The 26284-nt window shown below is 40.6% G+C and overlaps 1 protein-coding gene and 1 long non-coding RNA gene across 4 annotated transcripts in view; one reads left to right on the top strand and one right to left on the bottom strand.

Annotated features, from left to right (window-relative positions):
- Positions 1-319: 319 nt before the first annotated feature.
- Positions 320-26284, top strand: part of LOC134340565 (uncharacterized) — a 45840-nt gene continuing 19875 nt past the window's right edge. The window contains exons 1-3 of one of the 2 annotated variants that reach the window (XR_010016587.1): positions 320-457; positions 10915-11042; positions 20203-20270. This is a non-coding gene — a long non-coding RNA (uncharacterized LOC134340565). Of the gene's footprint in view, positions 458-10914; positions 11043-20202; positions 20271-26284 lie in introns of those variants that run through there. The other variant, XR_010016586.1, reaches the window with a different exon arrangement.
- LOC134340558 (uncharacterized) overlaps positions 451-26284 on the bottom strand; it is a 51897-nt gene continuing 26063 nt past the window's right edge. The window contains exons 1-6 of one of the 2 annotated variants that reach the window (XM_063037956.1): positions 19706-20245; positions 19349-19435; positions 10723-10758; positions 9151-9321; positions 8372-8461; positions 451-7626 (exon numbers count right to left, since the gene is read on the bottom strand). In XM_063037956.1, the coding sequence (XP_062894026.1) occupies positions 5839-7626; positions 8372-8461; positions 9151-9321; positions 10723-10758; positions 19349-19366 (2103 nt within the window). In that variant the 5' untranslated portion in view covers positions 19367-19435; positions 19706-20245 and the 3' untranslated portion in view covers positions 451-5838. Of the gene's footprint in view, positions 7627-8371; positions 8462-9150; positions 9322-10722; positions 10759-19348; positions 19436-19705; positions 20246-26284 lie in introns of those variants that run through there. The other variant, XM_063037955.1, reaches the window with a different exon arrangement.

The following is a 26284-nucleotide window of genomic DNA, read 5'->3' as shown; positions in this document are numbered from 1 at the left end:
CCGTTTTCATCCCCCTGAGTAATGCCATGATGCTAGCAGCTTGAAGGGCCGGAAAGTCCTATTCCGTGCAGCATCTCAGCAAACAAACAAATAAATAAAGAGGCAGGCAGGAACGTGTTGGTATAATTAAGTCAAAGAAGTAACAAAGACGCAGATTTTTTTTTTAAATTGCAGTTTTTTAATAATATGTGGGCTGATTGTAAACTGTAATACACAAAGGGATTTAAAGTTTCAATAAGTTGAATTTATTTATCTGATAATTTTTTATTCATTTTCTGAGCCCGAATCCAGCCTCATTTCCAACAGGGAGCCTTTTGAACATAACCGCCTGCAGACAATAGAGCACTGAGGAATCATGAGATCTTGGCCTTGGGATAACGACAGAGAAGAAGCGATTTCTTCTGTTCATTGCTGATAATGAGATATTCTTAACAAAAACTATTATCGAATACTAATGGTAAGCGTACAAAGAAAAAAATCTTTTGGTCAGGTTCCCAGACTTTTGAGAAGGTTCTTTATTCTGTTAAGCAGCAGAGAATAGTCTATGCCCTCTTGAATTGACATGAAGTGCACATTTTGTTGAATTCATTCAAGGAATGTGGGTGTCACTGGCGATGTTAGCATTGATTACCCAATTATAATTGCCCTGGAATTCAGTGGTTTGTTGGTCCATTTCAGAGAGCCCCTCACATTGCTGGGGGATAAAGTTCACATATAGAACAGGAATAGGACATTTCCATTCTTGAAAACTCATTGGTAGATAGGTTTTTACAACAATTCAGCAGTTTCATTGTCACTGTTACTTATTAGATTCAGTTTGATAATATTAGAGTGATTTTTGGGTTTAGGACATATACATTTAGCAATTGACTACCAGTCTTCACATCTGAAAATGTATTGTGCATTTAATTTGGAGTGCAGCTCTGAACAATGGGTTCCCAAAAGCTGCGAATCAGGAGGTGTGAAGGTTTTATGTCACTTCAAAGAAAGCATTGTCCAAATATTGTAAATATGGTGTTATCCTTTGATGTTTGGCATATTAAATATCCAGTCCCACGTTGGGCCAGCAGACCATTCCCCTGAAGTCGTCTCCGTATGATACCTGCTGTACCTCATTTTGTCAAATAAAGAAACTGCTTTGTATCTACCAATATATCTCTCAGGTGACTTCATTCACGCAACAACGATCATCTGGAATTGTAAGTCCTCAGATGCTGAGGTGGGGTTTGAATGTACGTTTTTAAATTGCAATAGCACTGTGCAGCCTGAACTCCTTGAGGTTATCAACTGCACCTTCACCACTCAATCATTCCTCTATCTCAAAGCATCTAAACTAAAGTGTTACTTAAAAAAAATTATAAACGTGCTCCACAGCCAATATCAGGGCAAATGAAGAGTTAGTGATCAAGTCATAATACTGCTAATTTGGTAAGAAGTGCAAAGGAGACAGATCTTTTAAGGCAGTCAGCTTTCAATCATGCTTTAATTAACAATTTATTTCACTTGTCTCCCAAGTTGTAGCAAATTTGACTGTTCCCCTATACATTAACCACAGTACTAACAAAAAGCAAGTAAAATAGAGCAATGGAATAGCTAATGATTCCTGTAAGGCATGCTTAACTCTAGAAACTCCAGTGACACAAATGGGATTGTTTTTCATCTCTAAATATGTACTTGGACATTACAAAATGGATTCTCATTAATTAGGCCATCAGTTAATTGGGACAACACTGAAAGAACAAAAACTAAATAGAACAAGTTGATTAGATTCCTTTTGTGTATTTGGAACACTATGCTGCTTAATTGGGACAGGAGACTTTTGCCAAACAGGTTCTACCAAGTCAGTCATGCACACTTGTGTGCTTGTTTAATGTTCCACCATGCTAGAACAAACAGTTTGTAAATAGTGTCAATTGTGTATGTTTGTGTACAATAGCAGTGATCTTTGTCACTGATAGCTGGCAAGAAATAAGTAGTAAAACAATTCAGAACTATTTTGCTCACCGTGATTTCAAGCATTCAGGCTTGGAGATGCCACAAATGGCTAGGAGTGAAAATGAAACTGTTTCACTACTTCAACAAGTTAGAAACTATAAAGAATTGAAGGCATCAACAATCATCTTGAATGTTACAATGAAAATGAAAACTTGGGAGGATGTCATTGCTGACAGTATTGTACAAAGTCCATTATCTGCAGTAGGTGTCTGGGCTGATTCTGATCACTGCGTACACAGGATGAATTCCTCAGTCAATTATTATTAGCAACTAATAAAGTTTTGTAGTACTGTTGTTCTATTGGTAGTGTTCCAATTTGTTCTACATTTCATTTAAATACATCATTTATTACTCAGTTTGTCTCTTTTATATCTTTTTAACAATTTTCATGAAACTTCAGCTAATTGGAACAGTCGTCTAATTGGGCCAAAATACACTGGTTCTACCTTGTTATAATTAACTGCAATCAACTGTTTTTGCCTTCTCTTTGTAAATATGTATGTGTTTTAATACACAATCATTTATAAAAAATATAACTTTTGCAAAGTACGCAATTAAAAACTGAGGGAAAGGTCAATGACCTGAAAAATTAACCCATTGATAATTTGGTGAGCATTTCCAGTTTTCATATTTTTAAAGACTAAATTTCATAAGAATGTTGTTTTGATATATTTGACAGGATTTTACAAAAGGTATAACAAAATTACTTATTTTTAAACAACTGTTTCTACATTAGACAACAATGAAAATTAGAATGGAGATGCTGGAAATCTAAAATAACAGGAGAAAATGCTGGAAATACACAGCAGGTTAGGCAGCATCTGTGTGGAGAGAAACATAATTAATGTTTCAAGTCAAAATTTCTTGGTCAGAATAAGAAACCAAGAAGCTAGCAAAGCTGCAGGGAGGGTGTCTCTTTCAGATAAAACAGAATGACCATGTCTAGTCAATGAGTGAACAGGAGCGGAGTTTCCCAGATGTAAAGGAATATGCGCCACAAGCAGACAAGGTTGATGGGGGTGGGGTGGGAAGAAAGAAACATGTAAATTAGTGTCCAACACAGGGTCAGAAGCTGGACCTTGAACATTTTGTCATGTGTACTGTTTGAATGATGTATTTTGTATAGCTGCGTACACTTGAAACAACATTGCATAATATTGAAAGAATACATCTTGTTCATTTAAATTTTAATTTTCGATTTGATAAGTACAAGAATGTGAATACTATTTACATTCAGAAACAAACATCAAGCTGGTTGATCACACCTTCTAGTGGAAGAATGCTTGTATTACAGTGGATTGCAGCTCTCACAGTCCTCAGGGCTATAGTATAGGACTTATTTATTCATTTTATTTATTGAGATACAGTGCAGCATAGGCCATACTGGCTCTTTTGTTAATGATAAACCAATAATAGGGCCCCTCACAGACTGGTAATTACCACGAGGTAATTTCCTACTGTCTGCTGGACCCATTTATAGAGGAAACATCAAATGAAGGCTGGGTTGACTGCTTAAGGCTCAGTATGTCAGAGTGGAAAGGAAGTGAATAAAGGCGTGGTGAGTGAAGCAGAGAACAGATTACTGGAGGATCAACAACAGTAGGTGCACAGGCACAGTCATAAAGGAGTAAAATAGCTCCTGCTTCTTTAAAAGTATTATTTAGGTAATCCAAAACCCGGCTCTCAACTTGCCCGACTCCCATTCACCTGAAATCCCTGTACTTGCTGTGCCTTTAGCTGCTTGGGTCCCAAGCACTGGAATCCCCCAAAACACACTTTCTTCCTTTAAAACATTCCTTATCAAACAACCATGGATCAAACTTTTGGTAATTTAATACTAAATTTGTATGGTTCATTGTAAATGTTTTGGTTCACATCAGCAGCAATGACTCAATTTGCATAATTACATTATGTTAAAAGTGCTGAATGGAATAGCTTTTATCATGAAAAGCAAGAAGTCACACTAACAACTTGGACTCTCATTTTCTTATGATACAGGAGCAACTTTGTGGCTCTTGCATCATCCCTTCCCACATCCATTCTAACCTAGTCTCTCTCATGCCCATTAACAAGCCCCTGATTCTCCAACCACCTAGCTACATTGGGGAAATTTTCAGTTGGCAGAAATAACTTACCAGTTCTGATGACTACTCAGCCACCTGAAACATTACTCTGGTCCCATTCCCCAAGATGTTGCTGGTCCTGCCAAGTATTTCCAGCATCTTCTGTTTGTATAACCTGCCAATTAGCAACTCTTTGGGATGGGGGAGGAAACTGGATGGGTTTCCTCCCACAGTCCAAAGATGTACCAGGTGGGTTAATCAGTCATTATACATTTTCCCATGATTAGGTCAGGGTTAATCGGGTTTGTCAGGGGTTGCTGGGGTGGTGTGGCTCGAAGGGCCGAAAGGGTCTACTCAGTGCAGTGTCTCTAAATAAAATTTCCTTCTGCAAAATGTGACATCAACAAAGGAAACAGGGCGAACACCTTAGAGATTTTTTTAAAAAAAATTCATTGTTGGAATCTGGGTATCACTGATTAGACCAACATTTAATGCCCATTCCTAATTGCCCTTCAGACATCTAAGTGGTTTGTTAGGCCATATTAGAATCAACAACATGGGGTTGGTCTGAAGTGACACATATAGGCTTGAGTACATAAGGATGGCAGATGTCCTTCCCCCAAAAGATGTTTGCAATCCCATTGGGTTTTACATTAATGTTATATTGTTGTTGTCATCATTGATCATTAGTTGTTGCTCCAAATTATTGATTCAATTTAATAGCAGACAGGATTTGAACTTGGGCCTCTGAATTGTTCATCCAGGCCTCTTAATTACTTGTTGAGTAATTTAACCTCTGTGTTGCATTGTACCAGAGCTACCAGTTTACATTTGGCAGATTGAAAGAACATTGCACTTGCCCGTAACAGATCATGAACTTGCAATTCAGGGTCCCACGTTGGTTTAAGACCCCTTTTTGCCATTTTATCATAAAGTGGACAGAACATGGATGGTCATGCTCATCTTAATCATAAATAGTGTTGAAATGGACTAACCGGTGGCATTTCAATAAAGAAAATGGACCTGGTACAAACTCAAATCAGAGAACACGTTTCTTTGTAGAAGTGATTATTGTGGAGGAAGCAAGATCCAGAAATTAGTTCACTTCCTACCTCCCAACTGGATCAGTGGAAAAATTCAAACCGCTGAATTGTTAGTGGGCGATTTCATACAGGTTTTGAGTTGAAGTTGAAAATCTAGCTCCTACTCTTCCTTGCCATGACATTTAATAGTTATTTAACAGTTTATGTAAGTTGAGGCACCTCAGAATATTTATTTTGTTTTCCCCAAACCACAGAGGTTAGCATACACAACTGCCTAGAATGTGTAGGAGATGTCTTTGCATTCATAAATCTTTCTACAACTCCACTGCTAACTTCTTCTAATTCAGGCTTGTACAGATTTCTGGAATGAGCAGATTTCTGGAATGAGCAAGGTGAAAGAGTAACAGCCTATAACAAAGGCAAATGTAGCTTATTACATAAAAGACTTATAAACAATAATAAGGTGGGCTATTTATTCCTTTGTCAATTAAATCCCAAAATCTGGGACAGAATGAATCAAGGAAAGTGATAATAAAACTACTTCCACTTATGCTGAACTTATTTACATTCAAAGTGTGATTTATGCTTCAGCTAAAATGTGAAAGTCATTGCAAAAGAATCAATGTGAAGACAATTTTAAAAACCCAATTCAAACTTGTGCCAGGTTTGTGCAACTTCAAAGCCTTTCTTCTCCGTTCAGTCTGAACATTTTGCAGTTGAAACCCACGACAGGAGTCCTACGAAACCTGACATGTGTCTCCATTTTTAGTATGTCGCCTGGTGCTCTCACTTCTATTCAAACTTTGCCCATGCCCCATGTCATCATTATTTGGGGTGCTTTCAGGATCCTCTTCAATGTCTGGTTTCCTTTCTTCAGTGCACGTGGCAGTTCTTAGTTCAGTTGCATCATACAATTCTTTAGCAGATGGATCATTTATGACTCCCTCCATTTCCTTTTCAAATTCCTGTGCAGTTTTACTTCCTCCTGGTTGCTGAAATATACTTTCCACCCGTCTCTTCCAGGATGAATCATCCCTTTCCTCCTCATAGTCAGCACCTGGTGATTCCAATTCTTTCTTCTCTTTTGCCACAGATTGTCCTTGGTTTGCAGGCACATGTTCTCCATTCTGCTCTTTTCTTTCCCCATGCATCTCACTCCTGCAGACATCAACATTGTCTTTCCTGCTCATTTTCCCTTCACTTTTTGCAAGGTTTTTTTGTGGCATTATCGTTGTAATCACTTGCACAAACATTTCAAAAGGACCCTTCTCCTTCCCTCCACTGCCTTCCTCAGTGTTGCCATCACTGTGTATTTGTTTCCCTTTCCCCTTCCCCTCAGCAGGTTCACCCATTACAGTTTTGTGTCCTTGCATGTCTAGACCTATGTTAATCTTGTTCATATCCTTATCTGCATTGTTCTCTTGTAATTGACATAGTCTTGCTTTTTCATTGGTATTCTCTCCTCCTTCCCTTCTACTGCAAGCTTCTCCATTTATTTTATCAATAGAACTTTCCAAATTCTGTTTCAGATTCATAGAAACTCCATCTTTTGCAAGATTTGGAATGGTTTCCTTCATGCCCCAAAACTGATTGGTGACCTCTTCTCCATCTCTGCCACTCTCCATCCATTTATCATGAGCTCTTGCAACACCATCAAGAAAATCTTCTCTGCTGCTTTCCATTACCAATATCTTGTGACTTTTATCTGTGGACATTGCTTCTCCGCTCCTCTCTTCAATTCCCTCCCATCTGGGCTCTCCATGGGTTACTCCGTGGTCTTGTATGAACTCCCCTTGGCCGAGAACCCCCGTTACACTTCCACAAACTTCTGTTGATTCTCCTTTTACAGTCTCCAGGTTTTTCCCATCATGTATTTGCATCATAATGGTTTTCTTTTGTTCAATTTTCTCTTTTACTTCCTCTTCCACCGTGTTCAAAGAATCATCACAGAATTGGCCTCTTGTTGCAGCCTCATTTTCACTTTGGTTTTCATTGTGCGCAGTCTCTTCCGAAGCAACTTTACTTACCTCAAAGATTAGTTCTTTCTCTTCTTGTCCTTTAGAAGCTTCGGTTTCCTTATGCTCCGAGTCCCTGCCTTCACTGCGCAACATTAGAGGCTCTGTTTCACTACCAATACCTTCCAAGGCTTTATTTGATTTGAATCTTTCAGTTTCATATTGAAGGTGGTTCACATTTTCTGCAACTGTTATATTCTCAACATCCTTAATCAGACGAGTAGAGTCCTTCACATGCATGTCATCTGTACCTTGTGTGAATGTGTTCATGCTTCTCTCTTTGTGCTTTCCATTTGAGATCTCCTCAGGTATTTTTCTTTTATGTTTAGTTTCAAAGCATTCCTGCACACCACCTACAAGGTTTGATGCTGAGTTCTGAAGTTTCTGCACACTATTTATCTCAAAATCATCCAATTTCAACTCCATTTTCCTTTCATCCAAGTTTTCCTCCTGTTTAAGGTTGCTCAGAAGACCTTCATTCATATTCTCTGTAGCAGTTATTTCAATAGCCTGTGGAAATACACCACAATTAATGTGTAAAATAAACCATAGGTTATAAGATTCAGCAGTTGTTTTTACTGTCAGGAAGGTTTAAGACTGGCAGATGAACAAACAGGAATAGGGAAAAGACTGTTGCTTTTTAAAAATAAACAATGTTTGATGATTTGGAATGCACTGTCCTGGAAAAGTCAGAGGAAGCAAATGCTAAAGTAAATTTCAAAAGGGCATTGAATGAAAACAAAATATTATGGGGCTGAGGGGAAAGAAATTCTAATTGGAAAGTTTTATCAGTGAGCTGGGACAGAAAATAATGTACAAAATGGCATCCTTCGCACTATGATACTAATGAGGGAAATTATGTATATTTTTAAAAATCATCTCAAGGGCAATTAATAAAGAAGAATTTTTAATGCAGATGCTGGAAATCTTGAGTTACAAACAAAATGCTGGAGGAACTCAGCAAGTCAGGCAGCATCTATGGAGAGGAATAAACTTCCACTGATGAAGGGTCTTCATCAACTGTTTATTTCCCTCCATAAGATGCTGCCTCAATTGTTGAGTTTCTCCAGCATTTTGTGTGTGTTGCTCATAGGAAATTAAATGGTTTCTTCTTTTAAAAAAGAGATTGAGGGGAGGGCTCAAAAGATAAAACAAGGCACCCAGGATTTCTGAGAAAGCTTTCCACTGATTGGATGTAATTTCCCCAAAGCCCGAGCTGCAATGCAACACAAGCCGATAACGCAATAACTCTTACTTCGCACTTCTTTCTCCCTTTCAGTTGCTCCTTCATGCAATTAATTTGCTGCAACAGTGAATATTTAGCAACTTTCTCTGTTTCCAGCTCCTGTTAATGGAATGAGAGAGCAGTCATCACTCAACAAGCTTTCATACATATACTACAGGAATTTGCATTTACTGCCCTTTGAAAGAAAAAGAATATGTGCACTTTCTTCATTTATTTTTGCATCCAACACTTTTTGGTCACTGAATGTAATTATCGCTCTCCCCCAGCTCTGTTGTAATTTTTTGCTGTAACCCCACCACCCACAAACATCAGTACAGCATTATTACTCCTCTATTGACATTCTGTATACCAGTTGATATGATACCCTTGGGATCAAATTGTAGCACTTGTGCATGAAATAATGGTATAGTGCACAGAGTTAAGACTGTGAATCATTGTGCCCCTGGAATTGCATTGTGCCCCTGGAATTGCACTGTGCAAATAGTATGCTAAAAGGGAAGAGTTAATTCATCAACATCAAAAGGTCCAATCTTCCACATTCATGGCAAACATGAGCAGTGGTACTAGACAGAGCCACTAAATATTAGAGATTGGGGGATCTCAGCTAGGTGTGGGGTGCAGCAAGGAATACAAGGCCATTATTGATGGAGCTACATTGACAAGAGGGCATTTGGAGGCAATGGGGCAATTTCAGGCTCTGACACCTTCACATGATTGTTATTGTCTTGAAAACCAATGGGCATTGTTCCTTCAGTTTAGAAGTAAATTTGAAAGCAAGGACTTGGTACCTTGGTTACTTGCTTGTATTTCCAGTGAAGCTCGGCCAGCTCTTCCTCGGTGCCTTCCAGAACATCTTTTAGACGCTCCACCTCATACACGAGTAAAACCTTCTCAGTTTCCAAATGACGAATTGACTCAATTGCATCAAAGTACTTTTCTTTAAAATCTTCCTGGGTTTTCTAAACACAGGCAATATAAAAACTGTGGTTTATGTTCACAGAGGAAACATTATTTCAATAATCATTTCATTATGTGTATACCATGGGTAACTGTAGATGCATGAACAGAAGAATATGCAAGGAAGTAAACAACACTTATAAAGATGGAATTAAAAAATCTCATCAGCCCAGATTCTGCTTTTTCCTCCCAAAGATATTTGTCACAGATTCCCAACAAAATGATATAAACCACTTCCTTCAAGAAGGCAGTGTCATATTGGGATAACAGAATTGAAAGTTAGGACAAAGAATCAAATATTGTCCTGTTTGACCTCCTTGCTGTTTGAGGCGTAATCAAAAGATGTCCTGTGTGGCATAAAAAATGTTACAGTGGCACCCCGGAATATTCATAGAATTATTTTTAGTGCCCAGGAGAAACTGTAGAGTCTCATCCTCCTGAAAATATCATTAGTTATCCCTCAATTAATAAGCTGGGTATAATCATAATGGAATGTTGCAAATTCCCTAGGGGATGGAATGAGATGGTGATCTTAATAACCTTCTTTAAGTTTCATATTTTCTTTGACATTTTACCAGTTAAGTCATGCATTACAGTAATAAAAGAAACAACAGTGCTCAATTTTCTTAAGAGACCTATCATGGGGATGCAAAATGAATATTTACTTTATACTTTATTGTCACCAAACAATTGATACTAGAGCGTACAATCATCACAGCGATATTTGATTCTGCGCTTCACACTCCCTGGATTACAAATCGATAGTAAACATCAAAAATTTAAATTATAAATCAGCAGAAAATAGAAAGTAAGGCCGTGCAAAAAAAAACCGAGAGGCAGGTCTGGATATTTGGAAGGTATGGCCTAGATCCGCAAGCACGTGAAGGACCATCCATAGTAAATTAAAGGCTTGCATTGGTATACCAAAATGTTCCTCAAGAAATCTGGTGACATAATAAGTAGTAAGCCACTTGGCCCTTCACACGTGTTCCACCATTCAATGAGATCATGACCGATGTTTTACCAATTTCCTGTACCAATTGCACATCCTTTAATTCTCTTAATAGTAAAAAATCTATTGATTTCTGTCCTTAATACAATTCTCTGAGCCTCCTCTTGGGTAAAGAATTCCAAAGATTCACTGCCTCTTTTTCTCATTTCTGTACTAAGTAAATAACCCCTTATTTTGAGCCTGTTCCAGACATCCCAGGCTGGGAAAATCCCCAATTCCACATCTACCCCCATCAAACCCATAAGAATTTTGTATGTTTCAATAAAATCACCTCTCACTCTTCAATCACAGAGTGCTAAGCTTTTCTGAATGGCAGGAACTGCAATTAATTGATTAGTCACCATCAGTAATTATTCTTTCTGGAATAGACTCTAAACAGGAAAACACTTACGTGGTCAACATCTTCTGTTTCCATTAGCTCCTCACTCTGTGAAATAGAGATATGGTAAAGAGAATTATTATATATTAGTTTAAGAGCAAATCTTAAATAATCAAAGCCCCATCTCCATTTCCCCTACCAATAAAAGCCTGGCTCTTTCCTGCTATTAATTCAATTAACTTTTCCCTTTAATTTGTTCCACAGATTATGATAAAAGATGGACACAACATCCAAATAGGACCACTCTCAGCCTTCTGTTGGTTTGCTGTGGTTTCTACCCAAGAAAGAGCAAGAAGAACAAGAACATCCTCATGGGAAGTCTACCCCAACATGTAAGTTGTGTTGCATCTTATGAACATTTATCATGCTGAGGAAATGCCACACAAAAGCTCACCTTGCAATTCAAGATTGCAGATTTACAACCTTTGTGAGACCATCAAGCTATTAGGCCAAGAGGGATCTCTACTAGACCTGAGCCATCAATTTGGCAATGTACTGGTTCCTGGGAGGCTTTGGAAATTTGTTTAATAACAACTATTCTGTATCCTCAAACTTCCAGCTTCAGATGTATTTGGCTTACAAGCACAAACAATATTTCATGATAGAAACCCTACAGCACAATACAGGCCCTTCAGCCCACAATGCTATGCCGAACATGTCTTTACCTTAGAAATCACCTAGGATTACCCATAGCCCTCTATTTTTCTAAGCTCCATGGTCTCTTAAAAGACCCTATCGTATCTGCCACCACCGCCGTTGCCGGCAGCCCATTCCACGCACTCACCACTCTGCATAAAAAAAACTTACCCCTGACATCTCCTCTGTACCTACTCCCAAGCACCTTAAAACTGTGCCCTCTCGTGCTAGCCATCTCAGCCCTGGGAAAAAGCCTCTGACTATCCACATGATCAATGCCTCTCATCATCTTATACACCTCTATCAGGGCACCTCTCATCCTTCGTCGCTCCAAGGCCCAGTTCACTAAACCTATTCTCATAAGGCATACTCCCCAATCCAGGAAACATCCTTGTAAATCTCCTCTGCACCCTTTCTATGGTTTCCACATCCTTCCTGTAGTGAGGCAGCCAGAACTGAGCACAGTACTCCAAGTGTACTGTAACATTACCTCTCAGCTCCTAAACTCAATCCCATGATTGATGAAGGTCAATGCACCGTATGCCTTCCTAACCACAGAGTCAACCTGCACAGCAGCTTTGAGTATCCTATGCACTCGGACCCCAAGATCCCTCTGATCCTCCACACTGCCAAGAGTCTTACCATTAATACTATATTATCATCATATTTGACTTACCAAAATGAACGACCTCACACTTATCTGAGTTGAACTCCACCTGCCACTTCTCAGCCCAGTTTTGCATCCTATCGATGTCCCACTGTAACCTCTGACAGCCCTCCACACTATCCACAACACCCCCAACCTTTGTGTCATCAGCAAATTTACTAACCCAACCTTCCACTTCCTCATCCAGGTCATTTATAAAAATTACAAAGAGAAGGGGTCCCAGAACAGATCCCTGAGGCACACCACTGGTCACCAGCCTCCATGCAGAATATGACCCGTCTACAACCACTCTTTGCCTTCTGTGGGCAAGCCAGTTCTGGATCCACAAAGCAATGTCCCCTTGGATCCCATGCCTCCTTACTTTCTCAATAAGATTTGCATGGGGTACCTTATCAAATGCCTTGCTAAAATCCATATACACTATCAAATGAATAAAACAAAACTCAAACACATCAGGGAAATGTGACAGGATTAAATGGAGAAAGACCAGGGTGTAGAAGGTCTATTGGACAGCTCTCAACAAGAGCCAGCACGAGCACACATTCTCTTTTGATGCTCCATATTCTATTACTCTGTTTATCTGGTTAAAGTATATTATTTCACCTATTCCTCCCCCACCTTCCTTAACTAACTTTCTCTCTCTCCCGCTCCCAGTTCTGATGGAGGGTCCCAGATGGTCCTGACAAAGTGTTTCCAGCATTTTCTGTCTTTGTTTCTAAAAACAATTGTGGAAGGAACAGGCAGGATACACACTAACCTCTGTGTTCCGTGCTGTAAGAAAAATTGTGAATTATTGCGGTAAGACAAATTTTTGGTGGGCTGTGATCAAAGTGAGAAATCGTTTGTTAGCGAAGCAGCGTGAGGTTTAAAAAGAGCTTAGGGTCTTTCGGAACTTTTTGGTGGGCTGCAATCATAGTGATCTCTAAGGCACTTGACAGAGGCCAATTAAAAGCAGCAGCAAGGTGTAAGCAGAGTGGCCATTGTTGGAGCAGACAGTGTTAGAGTGGCCAGGCTTAGGCAAGAATAGGTGCAGGCTAGAACTTAAGCTTGACTAGTCAGATGTATAACAAGTGTAGGCGGGATGGCAGTTAAGGCAGTGGAATGCCTCTCCTGTGAGATGTGGGATGACTACACCTGCAAGTAGTACACCCAACTTCAGCTCCTGACTAACAAAGCCAAGGAATCAGAGCTGGAGCTGAGTGCATGCAGGACCATCTGGGAGGCTGAAAACCTTAGACAAGTTTTTTTTTAAACTGAGGTGGTCACATCCAGAGTGCAGGCTTCAGATACAGGTGTCCCCTGCTTTTCGAACGTTCGCTTTACGAAACCTCACTGTTATGAAAGACCCACATTAGTACCCTGTTTTCGCTTTCAGAAGGTGTTTTCACTGTTACGAAAAAAATTCAGCGTGCGATAAAAAGCAGCGCGCGCCCCCCGGATTCAGAACAGCATTCTCGCCAGCATTGCTTTAACACGAGCCTGTGAGCAGTCTTTTGCAAGATGAGTTCTAAGGTGTCGGAAAAGCCTGAAAGAGCTCGTAAGGGTGTAACACTTAGCGTAAAACTAGACATAATTCAGCGTTTTGATCGTGGTAAACGAAGCAAGGATAAAGTGAGTTTGGCTTGTGGAAGCTGACGAAGATGATGTTGAAGAGGTTTTGGCATCCCATGACCAAGAACTGATAGATGAAGAGCTGATGCAATTGGAAGAGGAAAGGATAACAATCGAAACCGAATGAGTAATGATAAAGTATGACTTTAATTTTGAAAGGGTATGTAGGTTTAGGGGATATTTGCAAGATTCTTTGAGTCCTTACAAAGAACTGTATGACAAAAATGCGCGAGGCTCAGCAGTCAAGCAAGCCTTCCACATCAGCCACAGCAGACGACGAACCTTGACCTTCGACATCAAGGCAGGCAGGCAGTCATAGGAGAAGGTGAGCTGCCTGCCCTGATCGACGATGAGATGACATCCCAGTTTCCCACCACCCCAACACCCAGGCCACGGACAGATACTGTACCGATTCGCGGAGAATGCAGCAGTAGCCGGGAGGCACAGAGCACATCTTTAAGGAAAAAGCAGAAATAAACATGCCAATTATTAGGTGCCGCCCCACACATAATTGTCGGCCCAGATCAAAGGCAATGCAATCGGCAATGATCTGGGCCGACAATTACGTGTCAGGCAGCATGTAATTAATTAGCATGTTTAGTTCAGCTTTCTTCTTAAAGATGTACTGGGTGCGTCCCGGCTACTGCTGGACCCCTGCGTGCTTCGCGGCAATATATCGGCTGGTGGCCCGGAGGGTGGGGGGGGCCACTGCACCACCCCAACCTCCGACGACTCAGTCTAACACACCATCATCAGTGTGCTTGGTGCTGTCCTGATTCCCATTAGTGATACTACACTGTACATACATTATTTCTACTTTATATTGGCTGTGTAATTTTTACGTGTTATTTGGTATGATTTGGCAGCTTCATAGCTTAAAGGTTACTGGAGAGCGTGTTTTTGTCAACAGCGCTTGTGTGAGATTTTCTGCCAACAGCGCTTGCGTGAGATTTTCGCTACGGAGAACAGTTCAGTAATGATTGTGGAAAAGTATTTCTACTTTATATAGGCTGTGTATTTATCATATCATTCCTGCTTTTACTATATGTTACTGTTATTTTAGGTTTTATATGGCATGATTTGGTAGGTTATTTTTGGGTCTGCAAACACTCACAAAATTTTCCCCATATAAATAAATGGTAACTGCTTCTTCGCTTTACAACATTTCGGCTTACGAACCGTTTCATAGGAACGCTCTACCTTCGGATGGCGGGGGAAACCTGTAGTACGTGGGTGACCACCAGGAGAAGTAAGGGGAGGAAGCAATGAGTGCAGAGTTCCCCTCAGTACACCCTTTTAGATACTGCTGGGGTGAAGGGGTGACCTATCAAGGCACTGAGGCAGTAGCCAGGCCAGTGGCACTATGGCTGGCTCTGAGGCTCAGCAGAGAAGGGTAAAGTCAGGAAGAGCAATAGTTAGGGAGATGGACTGGAGATTCTGTGGCTACTAAAGAGAAGCCAAGTTGTGGTGTTGACTCCCAGGCACTCGGGTCCAGGATTTCTCAGAGCAGCTGCAGAAGATTCTCAAGGGGCAGGGGTGAGCAGCCAGAGATTGTGGTACACATTGGCACCAATGACATGGGTAAAAAGAAGGGGAAGAGGTCTTGTGCAGTGAGTATAAAGAGTTAAGGAAAAGGCTGAAAAGCAGGATGATTTGGCAGATGAATGAGTTGCTGAGGAAGTGGTGCAGAGGGCAGAGTTTCAGATTTCTGGATCATTGAGATCTCTTCTGGGGGAGGCATGACCTACACAAAAAGGACAGGTTACACCTGAACTCAAGGGGGATCAACATTTTGTGGGCAGGTTTGCTAGAGCTGTTGGGAAGGGTTTAAACTAATTTGGCAAGGAGATGGGAAGCAGAGTGATAGGGCTGAGGATGGGGCAGTTGATATACAGGTCATGTAGTGACTCAGGAAGGGCAGGCAGATGGGGTAAAATTGCATTCAGTGGGACAAGTTGAAGTGTAACATGGGAGCAAAATTCAAAAAGGGTGATGAAGAGGACAGAAAGTGCTATATTTGACTGCATGCAATATACGCAATAAGGTAGATGATCTTGCAGCACAGTTACAGATTTGCAGGAATGATGTTATGGGCATCACTGAGTTGTGGCTGAAAAAGGATTATAGCTGGGAGCTTAACATACAAGGATACACATTGTATTGAAAGGACAGGCAGGTAGGCAGGAGTGGCTTTGTTGATTAAAAAATACGAAATCAAATCCTTAGAGGTAACATAGGATCAGAAGACAGAATCCTCATGGGTGGAGTTAAAAAACTGCAAGGATTAAAAAAACCTTGATGGGTATTATATACAGGCCTCCCAACAGTAGCCAGAATGTGGGCTACAAATTACAATGGAAAATCGAAAAGGCATGTCAAAAGGGCAATGCCACGATAGTTATGGGGGATTTCAATATGCAGGGAGATTGGGAAAATCAGGTTGGTGTTGATTTTGGATCCCAAGAGAGGGAATTTGTAGAATGCCTACAAGATGGCCTTTTAAGAGCAGCTTGTGGTTGAGTCTACTAGGGGATAGGCAATTCTGGATTGAGTATTGTGTAATGAACCAGATTTGATTAAGAAGCTTAAGGTACAGGAACCATTAGGAGACAACGATCATAATATGATAGAATTTATCCTACAGTTTAACAGGGAGAAGATTAAGTCAGATGTATCAGTATTACAGTGGAATAAAGGGAATTACAAAGGCATGAGAGAGTAGCTAGCCAAAGTTGATTGGAAGGGTACACCAACAGGAATGGTGGCAGAGCAGCAGTGGCTGGAGTTTCAGGGAAAAATTCAGAAGGTGCAGGATAGATATATCCCAAAGACGAAGGTATTCTAAAGGGAAGATGAGGCAACCAAGGCAACCAAGGGAAGTCAAAGACAGCATAAAAGCAAAAGAGATGGCATGTAATAGAGCAAAAATTAGTGGAAAATTAAAGGATTGGGAAGCTTTTAAAAACCAATAGAAGACAACTAAAAAGCAACCAGAGAAAGGATGAAATATGAAGGTAAGCTAGCCAATAATATCAAAGAAGATACCAAAAGTGTTTTTTCTATATATATATATAAAAATAAAGAGTAAAAGAGAGGAGAGAGTGGATATTGAACCACAGGAAAATAAACCTGGAGAGGTAGTAATGGGGGACAAGGAAAATGCAAATGAACACAAAAAGTATTTTGCATCAGTCTTCACAAGTAGTATGCCAGAAATTTGGAAGTGCCAGGGTGCAGAAGTGAGTGAGGTTGCTATTACTATGGAGAAGGTACTTGGGAAACTGAAAGGTCTAAAGGTAGATGAGTCACCTGGACCGGGTGGACTTCATATCAGGGTTCTGAAAGAGGTAGCTGAAGAAATTGTGGAGGCATTAGTAATGATCCTTCAATAATCACTAGATTCTGGAATGATTCCAGAGGACTTCAGAATTGCAAATGCCACTCCACTCTCTAAAAGGAGGGAGGCAGAAGAAAGAAAATTATAGGCCAGTTAGCCTGACTTCAGTGGTTGGGAAGATATTGGAGTCCACTATTAAGGATGAGGTTTCATGGTACTTGGAGGCCAAAGTCAGCATGGTTTCCAAAAGGGGAAATCTTGCCTGACAAATCTGTTGGAATTCTTTGAGGAAATAACAGGCAGGATAGACAAAGGACATTGAATGTGGATGTTGTTTGTCCTGACGAAGGGTCTCGGCCTGAAACGTCGACTGTACCTCTTCCTAGAGATGCTGCCTGGCCTGCTGCATTCACCAGCAACTTTGATGTGTTGCTTGAATTTCCAGCACCTGCAGAATTCCTCGTGTTTGGATGTTGTTTACTTGGATTTTCAGAAGGTCTTTGAAAAGGAGCAGCACAAGGCTGCTTAACAAGAAAGAGCCCACGGTATTACAGGAGAGACACTAGCATGGATAGTAGATTGGCTGACTGGCAGGAGGCAAAGAGTGGGAATAAAGGGGACCTTTTCTGGTTAGCTGCCAGTGACTACTGGTGTTCCACAGGGATCTGTGTTAGGACCACTTCTTTTCACATTATATGTCAACAATTTGGATGATGGAATTTATAGTTTAGAGGCCAAGTTTGCAGACAATACAAAGACAGGTGGAGAGGCAGGTACTGGGAAGGAAGCAGGGAGTCTGCATAAGGATTTTAAGTGACTGATGGAATATACTGTAGGGAAGTGTATGGTCATGCACTTTGGTAGAAAGAATGAAGGCATAGACTATTTCCTAAATGGGGAGAAAAATCTAAAATTAAAGGTGCAATGGGACTTGGGATTCCTTGTACAGGATTCCCTAAAGCAGGTGTTCCTAGCCTTTTTTAAGCCATGAAACCTTACTATTAACCGAGGGGTCCATGGACCCCCAGGTTGGTTAAACCTGCACTAAAGGTTAACATGCAGGTTCAGTTGCTGGTAAGGAAGGTAAAGGCAATGTTAGCATTCATTTCCAGAGGACTAAAATACAAAAGGATGTAATGCTGAGGGTTTATAAGAAACAAGCCATACCACACTTGGAGCATTATGAGCAGTTTAGGGCCCTTTATCTAAAAGATGTGCTGGCACTGGAGAGAGTCCAGAGGAGGCACACGAAAATTATTCCAGGAATGAAAGGGTTAATGTACGAGGAGCATTTGATGGCTCGGGGCCTGTACTCATTGGAGTTTAGATGAATGAGGAGGGAATCTCATTGAAACCCATTGAATATTGAAAGGCATAGATAGAGTGGATATGGAAAGGATGTTTCCTGTTGTGGGGGAGTACAAGACTAGTGGGCCCAGCCTCAGAATAGTGATATGTCCATTTAGAACAGAGATGAGGAGGAATTTCTTTAGCCTGAGGTTGGTGAATCTATGGAATGTTAGCATTCATTTCCAGAGGAGTTGTAAAAGCCAAGTCATTGGGTGTATTTAAGGCGGAGGTTGATAAATTCTTGATTGGTCTGGGTGTCAAAGGTTATGGGGAGAAGGCAGGAGAATAAGGTTGAGAGGGATATTAAATCAGCCATTATGGAATGGTGGAGCAGAATCAATGGAACATGTGGCCTAATTATGCTTCTATGTTTTTGGTGAATGTGTTTGACAAAATCAAGTTGTTATGTTTTGATGCCAGCTTTAAAACACACCCAAACTTCAAAATCCAATTTGAATATTGAAATCTCAGTTATTTTTAAGGAAGCACGCTTTTTGTATTTCTGTCTGGATGCAAATGCTTTAACTTCACTAGTTCCCTTTGTGCCCGTTTATTTAAGGGAATGATACTTAAATAGTTTAATTGTGCATCATTCAACAATCTCATAATTCACTTCAATAACAAATCTAATTACCTTCCTTTTTACATTTCCTGATCATTTAATAAGTGGGGAGGGGTTCTTGGACTTTTAAAAAAAAATCAATATCAACTTATCAAGCAAAATACTCAAGCATTCCATATATTTTCTTGGAATAACTAAGTAACAAATATTACATTCTTAGTCAATTACTGTAACGATCTGGTTGAAGAATATCTTTGCTGGCCAGTGTAACACTTTTTCTTGCAACTTTTGCATATAATGGTGTCAAGATATGCAATCCCTATGGACCTTGGAAGAGACAGTTTATAAAACAGTATCCAAATGAACAGATTTTTTGTAAGGTTGTTTTAAGTGTCATTGTTTTCAGTGATTCCTCTCATCATTCATGTGCTAATGACAACAATGAGTAACTGTGCATTTTGAACTTGTGTTTTACCTCTTGTTGCTGTTGCATCAGTTTCGTCACACAAGCCTCCTTGGCCTCAGCAAGTGAAGCTTTCCTGGAATTGAACTTTGCATCAGCCTACAAGAGGAACAGAAGGGGAGTGATGCACACAATGGCCACCAGACAAAGTCAAGAACACATTTCCTTACAACGTAGAAGGCAATTGTTTGATTCATCAAATCCATGCAGACTCACATTTGTCCCATTCCCCCACCTATCTCCCCAAAATTTGTTCTCTTTCTATGCCCTTCAGCTGCACCCTGATTCTCTTACTGCCCACCTACAAGCAGCCAATTAAGGTACTAACTAGCACATCTTTGGGATGTGCGAGAAAAGCCACAGACTTACAGGAAGAACACGCAACTCTTCACAGACAGCTGGTTCTTTAAAGTGGCTGCACCACTGCTCTGCTCAGTTTTTTTAAAATATAAACTGAAGAGGTTGCTTTTTGGCTCATTATTGTCCCATGTACAGAGATACAGCGAAAAGCTTTTGTCTGCATGCCATCTGGTACATCCTTCCATACGCAAGTACACAGGGATAGTGAGAGAGGAGAACCAAGAGGTAGAAAATAGTGTCACAGATATCAAGAAGGCGCAGTTCAATTGTGGCAACACTATCTCCTGTTTCTCGACAATATCTCTGTTTCTTGTGCAATGTCTGTAAACTCTGGGGTTATGGTGGGAGGGGGGTATCAGTCGGGTGCAATCTCCTTCACTAACAAAGCTCCACATTCAGTGGAATCTGCTGGCCTTGCAGCACTTCATGTATTTGCTATGTTGATTGAGGTGTGTTTGCATGCCTTACTGAGTACACATGAAGCTTGTCCTCTCGTTTGTTTACAGGTCCCAGGTTAACAGCACAGTTCCAACTGCAATGAGCCAGAACTGCACTAGAACTGGATTCCACTCCCACCCTCCCCACATCCTCTTTCAAGTGCTGATGATAATGAAGTTTCTTTAAAATTTTCTACTAATGCAAAAGAAATCCTAGAAAAGTACTTGTGGATATACATGTTATTAGCAAGGTTTTGTTTCGGTTGAACAGGTTCTAATTCCACCACAGAGAATATATATTCAAAACACTGGATGTACAACGTAAAAAATGGCACTTGGCCACACACTGCTTTCTCCTGTCCTCACAGGATTAAAGCCATGGATCAGTTACGGTTGATGCTGACATTTAGGTCCACACTATTCCTCTCTAAATGCACACCATTCAACAGCTTGATTGCTTTCTTACTTCTCTCGATTGTTTACCCTCCAAAAACAAACCTACCCACCCCCCAATGAGATTGCTAAACTTTACTTGCTCTGCAGAATACACAGATTAGTCAATGCAGTAATCTGAATTTGTCACATTTTTGAGGTGCAGCCAAGCCTTCCTTCCAACTTTGAGCATGTTTGTAAAGCTCATGGGTCAGGGACAAAGTCCAAGACCAGTACTGGATTTACAAACTTCCCCAAAAGGCTTCAAAACTTCCCAGAAGTCACGCAATTCATTTATTTATTCCTTATTCTTTCAAATCTACCTTCAAAAATAACAAATGAAGGCAGCATACAATGTCTCTTTGAACTGATGAATGTCAGATCATTCTGAACTCATTATTTTGAGAAAGTTAGTGCTAAGCAGTTGGACACATTTACACAAAGGTAGTGTAAGAAATGTTCCTTCTAGTGGGTGCTGGCTGCCTCTCTTTCCTGGATGAGTTTATCCTCATTCTTGGCTGGCACTGGGGTGCTGGCGCTATAAATGAGTTAGAGCACAGTCGTGCTTGTCAGCATGTTGCTGAGCTTCCTTCACCCTCTCCATCTAGCACCACCCCTCCTATACACTTCTGAAAACTACACGTACCACAGTAAGCACCTCCAGGGACACCAACAGTCTCCGCTAAACTTTTCACATTCACTGGGAAGGACAAGGGAATCCATGTAAGTATGCCATCCCAGGGCAAGGTCCTCAGCATGGAGGTCCTGTTCACACACAGTGAGTTGCACAGGGCAGGCTACATCATTTGTATGATACTTTATTTCAGTAACAGACTCTGAGCTCTGTCTTAAGAGGAGATTACAAGGAAGGCAGAGGAAAAGATGCAAGTACATGCTCAATGCAACATTTCCAATGACTCCTGGAAATCCCTGGCCAGGAACTGCTCAAAGTAGGGAGGTGTGCTTGGGCTGGCATTGAGAACTGAAAAAATGTGCACTAGCAGCACACAGAAGTTTAAAGTAAATTTATTATCAAAGTACGTACATGTCTTCATATATTACCTTGAGATTCATTTTATTGTGGGGCATTTATAGGAAAATAAATAAATACAATAGAATTTATGAAAATCTTTAGAGACTGACAAACAACTGAATTGCAAAATAAGACAAATAATTTCGAGAACATGAGTTGTACAGTCTTTGAAAGTGAGACCCTATTTTGTGGAATCAGTTCAGCATTGTGGTGAGTGAAGTTATCCATTCTGGTTCAGGAGCCCAATGGTTGTAGGGTAATAACTGTTCCTGAACTTAGTGGTGTGGGACCTAAGGCTCCTGTACCTCCTTCCCATGGTAGAAACAAGAAGAGAGTATGGCCTGGTTAATGGGAGTCCTTGATGACTGATGCTACTTTATTGTGGCAGTGCTCTTTGCAAGCCTTACATAAACAGAAGGTGTGCACCATCTGACAAACTGGCCACCCTCCCATCCCACTACCCACCTCTTGTCCCATCTGTAGAAGAGTCTACAGCTCCCACACTGGCTTCAGTCACCCCAGAACTGGAGCAGAAGCAAGACACCATCTATCCCAAAGGACCGCCTAGAACAACTCTGTCAAGAGCTATTTCCTTTAGAGGGGGGAACAAAGTGAGGTGGTGGTGGGGGGGAACAACATCACAAATCTCCAACAGCTCATGACCGAGAAGTGCATCAACCTTTGGGCCATAATGTTGTGCCAAACTAATTAAACACCCAACTAAACTAATCCCTTCTGCCTATACAATATCCATTTCTCTGCACATTCATCTGCCTATCTAAGAGCCTCTTAAACACCCCTGTCATTTACCAGGCTCTTAGATAGCAAACCAAACAGCACATTTCAGTTACCCACTACTCTGTGTAAAAACTTGCCCCACGCATCTTTAAATTTTCCCCTTTCATCTTACTGTAAATGTATGAGTAGCAGGTTTTGGTTTGGTTCATCCATGCACATTCTTTTGCAACTGTGCACTTTTGTTGTAATTTTAGAGGGAGCACACACATTTGTGACGCTAGAAAGTTTGTGAACCCTGTAGAATTTTCTCTATTTCTGCAAAAACATGACCTAAAATATTATCAGATCTTCAAACAAGTCCCAAAACTAAATAAAGAAAACCCCAATAAATACACAAAAAATTATACTGGTTCATTTATTTATTGAGAAAAATTATCCAATATTACATGTGTTTACTGGAAAAAGTATGTGAACCTTTGCTTTCAGTAACTGGTGTGACCCTCTTGTACAGCAATAACTTTAACCAAATGTTTCCGGTAACTGTTGATCAGTCCTGCACATTGGGTTGGAGGAATTTTAGGCCATTTCTCCTTACAAAGTTGCTTCCTTGCATGAACTGCTTGCCTTAGTTCTTTCCACAACATTCCTATAGCATTAAGGTCAGGAATTTAACTCGGCCATTCCAAAAACAAATTTTCTTCTTTTTAAACCATTCTGTTGTTGATTTACTCATCTTTGGGATCACTGTCTTGTTGCATGATCCAACTTATATTAAGCTTCAGGTGATGGACTGCTACCCTGACATTCTCCTGTAAAATATCTTGATAGAATTTTGAATTCATTGTTCCCTCAATGATTGCAAGCTGTCCAGGCCCTGAGGCAGCAAAGCAGCCCCAAACCATGATGCTCCTTCCACTATGCTTCACAGTTGGGATGAGGTTTTGGTGTTGGTATGCAGTGCCCTTTTTCCTCCAAACATATCAACGTGCATTTCTGCCAAAAAGTTCAACTTTTGTCTCATCTGTCCACAGAACGTCGTCCCAGAAGTGTTATAGAACATCCAGGTGGTCTTTTGTAAACTTGAGACATGCAGCCATATTTTTTTGGAGAGCATTTGTTTCCTCTGTGGTGTCCTTCCATGAACACCATTCTTATCCAGTTTTTCTTATGGTGGACATATGAACAAAAACCTTAGCCATTTCTAGAGATTTCTGCAGGTCTTTTGCCATTACCCTTGGGTTCTTTTTCACCTCCTTCAGCATTGCACGTTGTGCTCTTGGTGTGATCTTTGCAGGATGCCCACCCCTAGGGAGAGTAGCAACAGTACTGAATTTCTTCCATTTGTAGACAGTTTTTCTTACTGTGGACTGATGAACACTCAGGTCTTTAGAAATGTTTTTGTAGCCTTTTCCAGCTTCATGCATCTCTACAATTCTTCTAAGGTCCTCTGAAAGTTGCTTTGATCGAGGCATGGAGCACATAAACAGATCTTCCTTGAGAACAGCAGGGTCTGTCAGTAATCTGACTGTGTCTTTTCTTTTTTAAATAGGGCAGAGCACCTCTACAACCCATATGTCCAATCTAAACTCATTGATCAGAACACCTGACTACAAATAGCTTTTGTAGAAAGCATTACCCCAAAGGTTTATATACTTGTCCCCAACAAATACAAGGAATATTGGATCATTTTTCCCAATGAACAAGTATAATTTTTTTTTGTGTTCTTTATCTAGTTCTAGGAGTTGTCTGAAGATCTGATCATATTTTATGCAAAAGTAGAGAAAATTCTACAAGATTCATAAACTTTCTAGCACCACTGTATATACATATACTGAACACATAAATCGCAAGTCTATGGGCAGGGTAGAAGACAAGATCAGCTATGTGAGATCATACTCCTTGCAGCTGCCTCCCATGTCAAAAGTCACTGTCAAGTGTTTCAAAGAACTGCTACCCAAGCAAACTGCTCAGGAAGATTGGCTTGTGAAATATGGAAGGAGGTCAAGGAGCTGTAATTTTTCTATACTCAACCATTCCATCCAATTCACTGGTTACTGAGTTTTACAATTAGTGCTTAGAATTAAACATTGATATAGTGTATAAGGAGGCCATTTGGTTTGTCAATTGTGTTCATGCTTTGAATGAGATGTTCAGTCCCTTCTTCTTGTTCTTTCCCCACAGCCTTGTAAATGTTTCTCTTTCAACTATTTACCCATTACCAACAACTTCATACAGTTTTTATATACAGTGAAATTGTCCCGAAGTATTCAGGGAACCAACATATTCTGACATCAAGCCATGGAAGGGCAAAGGAACAGGAGGGTTTAGGATCTTAGCAGCTGGTAGTGTGGTTGGCAAGGCAGAGCATCATGCTTGTGGGCAGCAAGCTTGTGTAGCATTTAGCATAATGCTTTACAGTGCCAGCAATCATGGTTCAATTCCGGCTGCTGTATGCAAGGAGTTTGTACGTTCTCTCCACGACTGTGTGGGTTTCCTGCTACATCCCAAAGTAGCACATCTAAGGGTTAGTAAGTCGTGAGCATGCTATGTTGGCACTGGAAGCATGGCAACTCTTGCGGGCTGCCCCCAGCGCAGCCTTGGACTGTGTTGGTCATTAATGCAAACATTGCATTTTGCTGTATGTTTCAATGTACGTACATGTGACAAATAAAGCTTGAGCAGGAGGCCAGAACTGAAGGAGCAGAGAGATCTCAGAGGTTGGGAGGGATGGAGGTGGGGAAGGATAAGACCATGGAGGGATTTGAAAGCAAGGATGAAATTTTAAAAACCAGCAGTTGATATGGGTCATTGTGCACAGAAGTATTGGACGAGTGGAATAACATGAAAGTTAGGATATGGGCAGTATAGTTTTGATAGACGTAAGGGACTGTAGATGGAGTTACCTGGAGGAACTTGGTGGATCAAGTAACATCTGTAGGGGGCAAAGTAATTGCTGATGTTTTTGGTCAAGACTCTTTATTAAGACCAAGAATGGAGAGAAAAGATAGTTGGAGAAAAGAGAGGGAGTGGTGCGACAGGGGCCAGAGGTGATTGGTGGACCAAGCAGGTGGGGCAGTGAAGAATGGCAAACTGATGAAGCCAGGTAGGAGAGGGGAAGGGCTGGAGTTGGGAGAAAGCAGGAAGATGACAGATGGAGGCAGATAAAAAGAGGAAGATGGCAGTATTTTAGTTGAGGAAATTTGATGCATCAAAGACTTTAGCAAATTTCTACAGATGTACTGAGAAGAGCATTGTGACAGTTTGCATCACTGTCTGGTGTGGAGGTGCTAATATAATCAGAATCAGGTTTAATATCACCAGCACGTCATGAAATTTCTCAACTTTGCAGCAGCAGTACAATGCAATACACAGAGAAAAAAAAATGCAATTTATAGCATGTAATTATATATATATATATATATATATATATATATATATATACACATATGCACACACACACACATACACACTTAAATAGTTAAACTAAATAAGTGGTGTAAGGTCAGAAATAAAAAAGCAGTGAGGTAGTATTCATAGGTTCAATGTCTATTCAGAAATCTGATGGCAGAGGGGAAGAAGCTGTTCCTGAATCGCTGAGTGTGTGCCTTCAGGCTTCTGTATCTCCTACCTGATGGCAATAATAAGAATAGGGCATGATGGATGCCGCCTTTTCGAGGCATCGTCCTTGAAGATGTCCTGGATACCACAGAAGTTGGTACCCATGATGGAGATGACTAAGTTCACAACTCTCTGCAGCTTGCTCAGCTTACTTCAATCCTGTGTAGTAGCACCCTCCCCCCCAACTAAAACAGTGATACAGCCAGTTGGAATCCTCTCCATAGTACTCTGAAACCCTCAGTAGAAATTTGCAAGTATCTTTGGTGACAGACCAAATCTCCTCAAACTCCTGATGAAATAAAGAATCGAAAGAGACTTCAGAGGGTTATA

This window comes from Mobula hypostoma, chromosome X1 (assembly GCF_963921235.1).
Source record: "Mobula hypostoma chromosome X1, sMobHyp1.1, whole genome shotgun sequence".
Classification (NCBI taxonomy): Eukaryota; Metazoa; Chordata; class Chondrichthyes; order Myliobatiformes; family Myliobatidae; genus Mobula; species Mobula hypostoma.
This window is presented reverse-complemented; position numbering and strand designations above follow the sequence as displayed.